General features: G+C 39.1%; 1 protein-coding gene across 1 annotated transcript; it reads right to left on the minus strand.

Annotated features, from left to right (window-relative positions):
* Positions 1–1,528: 1,528 nt before the first annotated feature.
* On the minus strand, positions 1,529–11,142 carry PM20D1 (peptidase M20 domain containing 1). Its single transcript, XM_009574952.1, has 12 exons — positions 11,055–11,142; positions 10,215–10,447; positions 8,683–8,769; positions 7,734–7,867; positions 7,172–7,291; positions 6,314–6,389; positions 6,019–6,080; positions 5,687–5,765; positions 4,519–4,590; positions 3,493–3,661; positions 2,690–2,789; positions 1,529–1,885 (listed from the first exon to the last, which is right to left on the minus strand). Exons 1-12 carry the CDS (start codon positions 11,083–11,085, stop codon positions 1,756–1,758), a joined length of 1,293 nt encoding a protein of 430 aa, XP_009573247.1. The 5' UTR covers positions 11,086–11,142; the 3' UTR covers positions 1,529–1,755.
* Positions 11,143–11,897: the final 755 nt, after the last annotated feature.

The following is an 11,897-nucleotide window of genomic DNA, read 5'->3' on the forward strand; positions in this document are numbered from 1 at the left end:
AGGGTGCAAAGATTAAAGCAGGCTGGAAAATATGTGGATTTGTTTTGATGGAAACTTTATGACTTGCTCTAGTGTAGAATCAGGTGTGGAAATGACTTCATTGCAATTATACAGTTACATAGAAAGACTAAATAATAATCAGAAAAGAATCTGCATTCCTTGTTTTATTAGATGAAAATGCCATTCTGGTTTCAATTATTTAGCACACTGATACAGTTTTAGCCCATTGGCCATACTGATAAGATCAGACTGCAAATAAATAGAGAACAGTGAACGGAAAGAATAGGAATCACAGTTCCATCACTGTTTTTCTGGATATGTTTCAGGGTATTTCCTGTACATTCCCGTACATTTTACAATATGAATTTAGAGCAGAACCACCCATTCCAGTGTATAATTCAAACTCTGAGAAAGAGACACACAACTCTGCAACAGTGCAACAGGAGGAGTTGCACTAGTACCTACAGCACAGAGCCTGCAAGTCAGTAAAAGAAAGCAGTTTTCACCCAGTCTTTACTTTGGCTAACATCTGGTTCTTAATTCTTTGTTTAATTAATAATGGTAATTCTCCAACTAAAGAGACTACCAAGGCCAAAAAATGCTTAACCCTTTAGTGCTAACAAAGATAGGCATGCTAGTGCAAGAAGTGCAAGATTAAATAGGGTCAACATCAATGGCCTGTCTACACTAGGATTCCCAAAGAGCTGAGGCAACAGAAGTGCTGCAGTAAAGTGAAAACTGCTTGCATAGGCAGTGAGGGAACAAAGACTGTCTGCTCCTGCTGACCTGGAAGAAGCTGACAGGCTTCACCATCGTTCACAATCAAGTTCTCAGAGGAACAAAAGAGAAATATACACCACAGAAACTGATTCAGTGAAAAAAGAATATATACAAGCAGACAACACGGATTTAGTTTCTTATTGAAAGCTGCAATTCCTTATTCTGACACCCAGCTGCACAACATACCCTGGGCCATACCAAAGAGTGAGAGAGAAAAAAAAAAAGTTACTGAAAAGACAGGAAGAAAAGTTTTCAGCACCTCTGAGATCAGAGCAACATCAGTTAAAGCAACATAGCTAGGTCTTCTGGAGGCCAGTATTTTAAAATAGAGTCAGAAATCAGTGCATGCATGGGAGAACTTAGCAGTATCAAGTTAACATTGACACTGTTTGAGAACACCATTGATGCTGGTTGAGAGCATCACCTGGGGAAGAAGCTCATACCAAGCAGTGGTGCAACAAACTCTTAGGGTAACGTAACTCTACCAATTACATGAAACCCACACCATGCCACAAACCCGTCATGTGAGCTTTTGACAGACACATCATTTGTGAAAAATCAATTAACTGTATAAAACAAGTTTGTCAAAAGCACACATAGGAAGATTCACCTCTTTTACTGATAGGTGAGTGACTGCTGATTATAGCTTAGATTTTTAAGTGACTACCATTTTCAGACGCTTAAAGAAAGCACTGAAAAAATTAATACCATCAGATTAATGGCTGCATGTCAGACCAGGGAGGAACAGAAATCAGGGTTATTTGTTACGTTTTGTCCAGGTTCTTACCACTTTCTGGCAAACTGTACCTTTGCCTAAAGCAGCGACCAGCAGTTTTACCATCTGTATGTAAACCACAATATGCAAAAACCAAATTCCAGACATAGCTCAATATGCAACACACAACTGCATCTTATGGCTCAGACCCCTACCACTCCAGAGTCCACCTCAGTTGCTGCTCTTCTCAGGTGTGTTTCTCACAGCTCATGGGAGTTTGCGTGAGGCTCCGGAAGCTTGTCAATGTCACAGTTCTTAATCAGCTGAAAGAGGAACTCGACCTGCTTCTCATAATTCTCAACTGAGATTCTCTCATTCAACCCATGGATCCTGGTAGAAAGAGAAGAATGTTTTTCATTCCAGTGTGCATTTGTGACCCACCTGCATATAGCCAGCACCCTAGTTGCCTGTTCACTTCATAAAGCAACGCATAACATAAAAATGCAATATACACCACATACTGCACTGTAACTGCAACGTCTGTTCCTCAGGCTAAAAAAATTTACTGATTCTAAGGCTCAGAGCACAACAACTAAGTCCACAGTGTATGTGGAAAAGAAAAAACAGTATTCCACTCTCTGCCCATTTCTTCGCCATTTATGTCACTGTCCTGCACAGCTATGAGAACACTCTACTCCCGTATCATCTGTACCTCAATAAAATGCCAAATCTATGACATGCTGAATAAACAAACAATCCCTTGCATGATGATGTTTTTTGTTATCACTTTACCCCAGGAAATCAAACTTCCAGCTTTAAGGAGCAAATAAATTCAGATACGGATAAATCTCTTAAACAACAGAACCACACCTTTCACACTGCTGCACTACATAAATGATCCAGTCAGTTTCACAGCATTGCTGTACTACTGAATGGGACACCTAAATGAGGTCTTGTCTGCATCTGAAGTAAAGAAGAGTAAGGGCTAACACTCTCCCAGTGTAACTACCGTCCCCTATTTGTGTAGCACCCAAATCTGCAGGAAATGGGTGGCCTAACAAAATGTGAGGCAACACCACCACCATGCCAAGGTATACAAGGTTGGGTTTCCTTCTTCTGCCTAATGCATATTGATTTTCTCTTTCACTAGTCCGCACCCCAAACAGCTGCCCGCATGCAGACTGAATACCGTACCTGGGAAGATCATCTGATTTCAAGAGCAGTGGGTTAAATCGATAAATGGCATTTGTGACGTTAGTGAAATGCCTGCTGTCTGTGTTTCCAATACATGTGCCTGGAAAACAAACCTCAGGTTTACTTAGCACGAGAGCAGCATTTTCATGACACACACGTTTCCCAGGAGAAAGGAAAGGCATCTGATAACAGTTCTATATAACCCCTAGCTACACCAAAAGCAAAATCACTGGAAACAGTTTATTGGTATGTCCTGGAAGAAGAACATTCTCTCCTTCATGAACAGGAGGAGCTGAACATACAATTCAGTCATTCGAAGAACAGCCACAATACTCAGCCTCCACAAAAGTTTAAGCTTCAAACTGCAGTCCAACAAACAGTACAGAACTAGGAAGGAGCTGCGAGAAAGGGAAGGGGCTGGGATCATAAGGAACAATACAGAAAAGCAGGAAGAAAACAATAAAAGAAGAGCTAAAGCAAGAAGACCTCCTACTCTCCCTCACAATTTCTTTCTTCCCTGAAGAGATTCCTTTGTATGTGCAGAGAGTCAAATTCAAGGCTCATTGTTTCTGTCAGTTTCCTGTTTGCTTTTTTGCTTCCACTACTAAAAAACAACATTAAAACTTTTAAAACATAAAGAGGGAATGGAATAAAAAGAGGAAAAAACAGCTGTTTCCAGTAGTTAACAGCTGGGGTGGAGAAATACACAGAAAATGGAAATAAGTCAATATTGGGGGATGGGCAAGAGAAAAGCAGGGCGGAAGCTGGAGAGGAAACAATAATCATCATGTGCTTGCTGTTACCTGGGACTACACTGTCAACATCTGGGAAAGTATCCAGAATGGTTCTTTGAAAAATATGGACTCCAAATGTCTGGTCATCCCAAGGACTGATGGGGAGTGGGTCAAAGGCCTCTACTACATCAATCTTCACTCTGTCATCAGCAACAGTGTTTCTAACTATCTCTAGCACCTATGGGTAAAACACAGAGATTAAATAAGCAAAAGAAATGAGAGAGCATCCCTTCTAGATGTCAGCAAATGTTCCACTTGCCAGAAAACGTTTGTCTGTGAACTGCTAATTGTGGCTGCAAATACAGATGCATAGTTCGGACTAAAACTGTGTGGCAGTCTCTCTTCCTCTTACTCAGTGGATGGCTGATACTTAAGCTAATTTTTTTCCCCTAGTGCAATCAGATGCACATCACTGTCTCAAGGTATTCCTGGACTGCTTCAGTCCTGAAAGGCAGATGGTGAACCTGCTGCTACTTGGTAGTTGGGTCATCCAAATAAACAATCCAGAAAAAGCTTCCATAAAGATAAACTTCCAGCAAAGGTTTGGGAAGGGAAGACGCTATTTACTGACAATGTTTCACAGCTGTCCTTGGCTGGACAGGCATGCCATACACTGAACTGTGCAAGACTCCCATATTCTCACAGGTCACAAACCTTAACACTTCCATTCCATAATCCCATACGATCCATGTGCTCTTTGGCACAAAAAGACTTCTGAAATCTGCTCAATGTAACTGCAAGGTATGCTTCCAAGTTTGGCCTGCCTCTTGCTCTGCTCCACATTCAGAAGCCGTAGTAAACAACGCACTTTGCAATCCATCTCAAAGGAGGAGAAAAGACATTAGATAAGCCGTGTTTCTGACAGCCTCCATAGAGGAGTAATTCCCAAATCTTGCCCTTCCACTGCTTGTATGAATACAGGGAGAGAGGAAAAGAGTAATCCTATAGAACAGATCTGCTGCCACAAATGGCCCAGTGCCACTCTGCTCAGAAAGGGATGGAGAACAGCCCCGCATCAGGGAATACAGTAAGTACCTCAGTGGCCTTCTCTGCAGAGTGGATCCGGAAGTTCACGGTTGCTTTTGCAGAAGATGGGATGACATTTATCTAGAAAAAAGGAAGGAGAAAAACTTAAAAGGAAGTTAAAAACAGATTAGAATGCCAACTGCAAACTCAGAAACTGCTCAAAACAACTCCAGGCCTCAGACTAATGCTTCACTCTGTTTCCACTAAGTGTGGCATCTCTCTGTATTCTGTGCTAAAATACTGTAAATCTCATCTATAGTGCAGATAACTACATAACGAGATATTCATCGATTTAACAAAAATGAAGTTAGCTGTTATACAGAAGTTTTCCTCTTGTGATAAACCCTTTCCCTTCAAAACTTTATATTGAGAAATTCTGAAAGTTTGTTGGTTTTTTTAAGCAATATTTTTACCTAATTGTCATATTACTTTTCCTCAAGTATGAGACATATCAGTCGCTTAACAAATGATCTTACTGACACATAACTCTTCTCTTCTACAGAATGAATATTTGTAATTTTGTTAAACAAAAAAGGTATAATCTTTAGGGAAAAAACCAAGAAACCAGGGTGTCACTTCTCTCCTGGCCACTCAGTGTCACTGTTCAGCCACTGTATCTTGTTTTCTTGTCCAGTGACAGTAACAGATTCAGGGACACATGGAACGGCCAAGGCTACAGTATTTTTGGATAGCTACACCTCCTTATCAAGGCACGATCTGGCTGTATCAGCCAGAACCTGTTATCTCTCAGTCCAAGGTGCACACTAACCCTACTCGAATGAAGGTAAACACCAGACCCGTGCTCACAAACAGAAGATCCCATCTGGGCTAGGGAAGTGTTTATGACTATGACATAGTTTCAGATACTGCCATCAATACTTTGTATGATTACATAGAAAACACTCTTTACATCCTAAAATGTAAACAATCTTAACACTATTAACACTAGTTTACATAGATCTTTTTGTGACAGAGATCAGACACTTCTGAAAGAAGTAATTTTCAACTGTAGCTAAATCCAAGCCACATCTAAAGTAAAAATGAGACTGGTGGTGACACCACACAGGGTCTGAGACCAGGGCCGGTACTGAATCTTATAACTGCATATAAACAGGTGGAAACCAAATGTCCTAATTGTCTCATCATACTACATGGAGAAAAATCAAAATGAAGCTACCTTGATTCCTGCGTTAAACATCGTGACTGCTGTAGTAGTTCGAATCAAGGCATTGGTGGAAGGTTTCCAGGCAAGAACTCTTACAAAAAAGAAGAAAAACCATGTTTCAAAGGAGTGTAATATTGATAAAACACAAGCACCACCATTACATAGGCAATAAGCTGAATGATGGCCTATTCAATTAACAAAGTGGTTACTAACAGTAAAGCACTGACATTGTCTAAACTATGAAATGGTATAACTGATTTCCTGGGAAGACTAGAAATGGCTAGTGGTCTTCATCTTTTAAGGGTGAGAGGCTGGGAGTATTCATCAAGGATATATTTTCTTACCTGCTGACAATAGGTGAAAACAGCCATAGATTGCTCATAATGAGATTGAGCGGAAAACTGAACTAAGCAGAAGAAACAAAACGACAAATCAGAAAATCTCTAGTTTTCAAGAAGACAGTGTAGTCACTTGGCTATGGTTGAAACAATTCCAGCAGAAACAATTATCTGGGAGAAAGAACAGCTTAAGTCTTCTCCTTTCCAGGAAATACGTAACTGTGCTCTAAATTCATATGCTGGGTTACTCTTTACTTATTAATATGAAAATCTGAAGATGAAATTATAGTTCTTTCCTCACCTCTGATGCAAGGTGCTCTATAGTCATGAGTTCTGGCCCATGGCCAAACAGATTGCGCAAGGGATTCTGCTCCAGCCTACAACAAAGAAAATCAACATTTGAAATTTAAAAAATCTCTGGCTATTATTGCTCCAGAGGTTGATAGAAATTTGATTTGTGAAATGTATCCATGTATTTGAGATGCAATCACACTTTCCTCTCCTGGTAAGTAAATCTGCGAGCACAGCTCCGTGACAGATTTCTGGGCATTCCAGTCACATGCAAAGATTTTCTTTCAAGAACAGCTGAAAAAATCCAAAAGCCTGACTCTTATAAAGAATACATGGGAATCTATAAAAATATTATTCCAACTTCCATCATATCTGTACATATTAAGTTTTTCTAAAATAAGTATTTATTAGCCAATTTGATATCTACAGAGACACGTAATGAGAAGATTTACCCTGTCACATTCTGACTTTACACCGTGTTTATTGGGCTTGGATAATTACCAGCTAGAGGTAGCAGGTACGTGCAAGGAGGAATTCCAGAGAAATCCTGCAACCCAAACAAAGCAGTCTCTATCGCTACAGAGTAAATTATGATAGACATCATGATGTACCCATTGACTTGGTTTTAAGGAATCAACTGACACTAGGAACAGCTGAAGTGAAAAGACACTCCAAACATTTGGCAATTGTCCCTTTGCTGGGGATTGCATTTCTGCCCTTCAAAGTGAGCTACAAACTTCAATTTCAAATACGTAAGGGGAATTTGCAAAATACTCTATAAACAAATATTAAAAAAGAAAGTCACATATCAGTGACTTAGGAGTCTGCTTGACTTGTCTTTGACGTTAGATGACAGGGAAGCTCTCACCTGGACATCGCTGCTGCAAGAATGCCAATGCTTGTCTCCTTAGGAGGAAAGGATGAATGTCCTGGCTCTTTTTCCACAGTGAAGTTCAGTGTTATCGAACCCTTTTCTGTGATAGCAATTCTGGTCATGACAAATAAATGATTAATGCAACTCCAAACACACATGCACAGACTATAGGCAAAAAGAACTACTCTGCATATTTTTAGTATCATAAAAAACACCAAAGAAGCAGCAACAACAAATCCTTAACACAATCTCTAAATGTTTGGAGGACTGATGTCTTGGCTGCTTCTCCAGGGAGCAGACTGTACAGCATACAATTAGCATGCTTGCACTAGCTAAGCAGAATGTTCTGCTTTTGTCAGCACAGCTGTGATGGACAGCAAGCAAACACTGAAGGTCGTTTGCTTACACTTTGTGCCACTGCTGTAGCTTTAGCAACACCAACACTACTACCTGCCTTGAAAATGTATTTTATTGATATTATGAAGTCATTCCTCACAAAATAATTATTGAAAATAGATTACTTTCATCATGGTCAATTATGTTCTCTCTTACTTACACAGCTACTGGCTTCTTCACCCCCGCGATGATGCCATCTAGTATTGCGCTTCCCTCATCTAGTAAGAAGGAAAGTTTCACTCCTCTAGCTTCCAACAGAGCTGCAATCTTCATCGCTCCCTTCCGACCAAACACCTGTAAGGATCCAGTCAGAGGAGCTGGTCAGATTAAGCCACACCATTGGGAAGAATACTGGAAAACATCTTGCTGTTGACAGTGACCAGTGCTACAATGCAAAGAATGCAAGAAATCTCCTAATGAACAGCTCTAGAGCAACATGTCGATCAAAGATTCTTCCTAGCAAAATTCATTGGAGATTGTTAACGGCCTAGTAGCAGATGAATTTATATTCACATTGAGGAAGCTCTCATTCATGAGTCACTGAATGTTGCTTTGAATCCTACTAGTTCTTGGACACGATGATATCTCAGAGCTATAAGCTCCACAGATTAATTAGCTGTTTTAAAGAAGTATTCATTTTAACTATTAACAATTTGTTGTCTTTATAATTTGAAAATGAATAAAAAAAACCACCTCATCTGTCTTTTTGTATTGTTCACTAGTGGGTATACCCAGAACAAAAGTGGAATGTATTTTTGTTAGCTCTTCCTGATCATTTGCAACAACCATGTAAATCTTAGGCCAGCTTTTCATGTATTATATATACTCCAAAATCTGACTCCTGCTGCACCTTCCACGCAGAAAAGAATTTGAAATAACACTCTACTGTTTTCTTTTCTCTTTGCTCATCACACCAAACCCTTTGTCAATGTCACTTAAAGCCAAACAATCAATATATAACTATGACCACACGCCTGACAAAGTATCTACCAACATAACCAAGAAAAACAGGAAAGACTTTCTAGCTAAACAATGTTTAAAAATTAAGTCTTGTTACATACATGAACAATGCAAACAACTAGTTGTTTTGATGAAATGAAAGAAAATACCTCTTCATCATGTCCAATGCCAACATAGAAAGATCTGTGGGGTCTGTAATTTCTTCTCAGCAGAAATTCTAGAGCTTGCAGAATACCCTGCAGAAAAAAAAGCAGAATGTATTGTACTCTTCTTGTGTGTTAGGTGAATAAATGTAAAAGAATGCAACGTAACGTAAAATAAACATGATGCATGCAGAGCCCTTAAGGAAACTTTGTTGGGTTCACAGTTGAGCTTTTATTTCTACAACTCCTACGGATTATATTCATATTCTCTGGAAAACACACTGCAACATTTTTGATCAATAATGCTTAAGACTTAGTGTGCTACAGTGTCAGTGTACATACACAAAATACAGTGTAGGCTTGTTCTTGCTACTGATGAAGTCAGTGACAAACTGCACAGGAAGCATGACAGAGTTACAATTATCCAAGGAATTCACTGTTCCCTTAAACTGTCTATCCTACACACAGTTTGGCTCTGACTTGAGCTACCAAATCCATTCATTTTAATAAGCAATATGTTTTCTACAAGAAGTGCTAAGAAGACAGAAACAGAAGAACGAGAAACTTAATCTGAAGAATGAGAAATTAAATCAACCATTTGCCACGTTTTTCCATCTCACCTGTTTTTTTCAATTTAAGCTAGTTAATTTTTTACATTTCAGTTGAAATTATATTGCTACTACCTTGTCAGCACCCATTTTTGCCATGTTCACTGAAACTGTTGATTTTTATTGTCCATTTGTGGAGTTACTTGTGGAGTTCACAGTAGAAGGAAGCACCAAAAACAAGTTTTAAGTTGCAAGGCTTTGAAATTGATGATTAAAAAATTTGAAGAAATTTTCTAGCAGTATGGCCTATGCCATAATAAGCAGGCACAGCATCTGTGACACTGGTTTGCTAAACATCCATTTAAATTTAAATACAGGGCTGTCATGGAAGTAATCTTCTCAAGTCACAAAGGACTGTTTTCCTTATTAATTTTTCCATCAACCTTTTCCCAAATGAGTAAATCTTCACGGATCCATCTTTTTTGTACTTTATTCCTCCCAAATGTACTTAGTACGACAACTCTTTGTTCTGCCACAGACTAGATAATAAAAGATACAAGGTTATTTGACTATAATATTAAACAAACATTGTTTATTTTGAAACTCAAGCCTTTGAAAAGGGCCAAGTTTGGCTTTGAATGCCCATATGACACCTGGGGAAAAAGTAAAAGGTCTATCCCTGGTTTCAAACACAGAATTTGACATAAAATTGAAATATGGCATTTAACCAAATACATCTGCATCTGTGAATATGTTTTTCTCTATCTTCTAAAAGCTTTAACTCTCTCTCTTCAATAATAAAAGAATGTTCCACTTCATCTCTAGGAAAAGTTGGGAGAAAACCGCAGGGCTTAGGAATTTATCACTAACATCCAGCATTTAAAGAGGGGCAGGAGAGACAATATAGTAAATCTCAAGAGAATAGATTCCTCCATTCTGCCTTTTTCAGGCTTTGTATCTCTCTGAAATGATATTACCAAGATGACGTACTATGGCAGAGTTTTTGTTATCCAGCGTTCCTCGTCCATAGATGAAACCTTCATGCTCTGCAGCTGAGAAAGGAGGGAAATCCCAGCCCTCTGGGGGAGCAGGCACAACATCCATGTGTGCAAGCAGCATATAGGGCATCATTTCAGGGTTAGAGCCCTGAACAGTAAAGAGATGGCTGTATTTCCCAACAATTTCATGTTGAATGAACTTTGAAGAAAATACAGCCGGGAAGACTGTTAAGAAAAAAATTAAAAACACATGAAAAAGAAAAATTAACAATAATGTCCAATTTTATCATTATATACTCCATAGAGTAGTCATCTATTTAGCCTCAAGGGGAGCACTGTAAATAAGACTGACCACAAACAAATTTCCTTGGGGAAGCAGATGTGCAGCTTCGTTCTCACCTTCTACCAATCCATCTCACTTTGGATTTAAGACTTCCCTAAGGAAAACCAGGAACTGTTGTTCACCAGTGCTGCAGCTGTTTTGCAGGTAGCAACGATGGGACTGCCAAAAGAGCTGGCTGAAGCAGGGGTAGTCTTAATCTTTTTTTTTTTTTTTTTTTTTAAATGGCAAGGTCATTTAACCATCTCAAGGACCAAAAACCACCATTGCAAAAAGACATTTGAACCTTCTCTGTTTTAGCTTTGCCCATTGCTACACCAAAGTACACTGCTGCAGAGGTGACCTACGCATGCCATTTTTGCCAGTCCTTTCTTGAGGAAAAACAAAATAAAAATCTGTTCCATTATATTCAAGAATCATATACACTCTCTTCAACTTGTTTACGGAAATAAAATTGAGCAACAAAGATTGCAGTGAATGAAAGTTTAGTACCTTCCTGAATGTAATTCCCAAATTCTGCCATAGCAGTTGTATTCAAGTCCTCTGGAGATACGGAAACAGTTGGGATTTTAATAGCACCTTCAATGAAATACAAAATAGAAATCATTTGACACTGAAATCAGTCCAACAATACTTATGTTCCTGAATATTTTCCAGGCTTTAAAGATTCTTTCACAGGATAGTAAGAGCTGCCACTATCAAAAAAGACTGATGTACTTTAGCTGAGTTGTGCACATGCAGCACACCGGTATTTCCTTCCGGTTTCAGCCAAGGTATTTCTCTAGTTGCTTCAACTCCGTTTTTCATCCTAAAGTGTTGAATGATATTGCTAGAAATGCTACTGTCCAGAAGCAGCTGCATTTTGCTAGGGTGAACTGATTCCTCATAGCCATAAACTATTCTGGCAGCTAAGCAGGCAGATTAGTTGGCAGTTCAAGGTTCTTTTTCAATAGTAAATCAGGTTGTGATGGCAAAACTGTTATAGCACCTTCTTTCATACTGCTCCAACCCTTAATGATTTATAAACAGACAGGTCTTTTGTTGCTCCTTCTAGTCTGCCCTGTCATTTAAACAGGGTCAGACGAGGCTGCTCTCCAACATCGAGTCACTGTCATGGGTGCAACTTAGTCCCAGTCACAGCTGCCTTTTCTAAGAGCATCTGTTAAGTGAGGTTACAGATTCTTTTAAAGGTCGTGTTATTCAAGAAGCAGCACAGAAATAAGTATCTCTCATACCCCTGCATTTTCTCATTAAAAAGTATGTAAACAGAATTTGCTAGGCAATAAATGTTCCAAATCAACAACATGAGATTTACAGAACCCAACCCCTACTTGA

The sequence above is a fragment of the Fulmarus glacialis genome, unplaced genomic scaffold, assembly GCF_000690835.1.
Source record: "Fulmarus glacialis isolate BGI_N327 unplaced genomic scaffold, ASM69083v1 scaffold40283, whole genome shotgun sequence".
Taxonomy (NCBI): Eukaryota; Metazoa; Chordata; class Aves; order Procellariiformes; family Procellariidae; genus Fulmarus; species Fulmarus glacialis.

Bases quoted from the DNA above. Each gene is read 5' to 3' on its own strand.
- PM20D1 (XM_009574952.1), bottom strand. From the start codon at position 11,085: ATGGCAGAATTTGGGAATTACATTCAGGAAG. The intron at 6,390-7,171 runs GTGAGAGCTTCC...TCTTTGTTGTAG, and splicing joins CTTGCAGCAGCGATGTCCAG to GCTGGAGCAGAATCCCTTGC. The intron at 2,790-3,492 runs GTAACAGCAAGC...TTTGTTTTCCAG, and splicing joins TGTTGACAGTGTAGTCCCAG to GCACATGTATTGGAAACACA.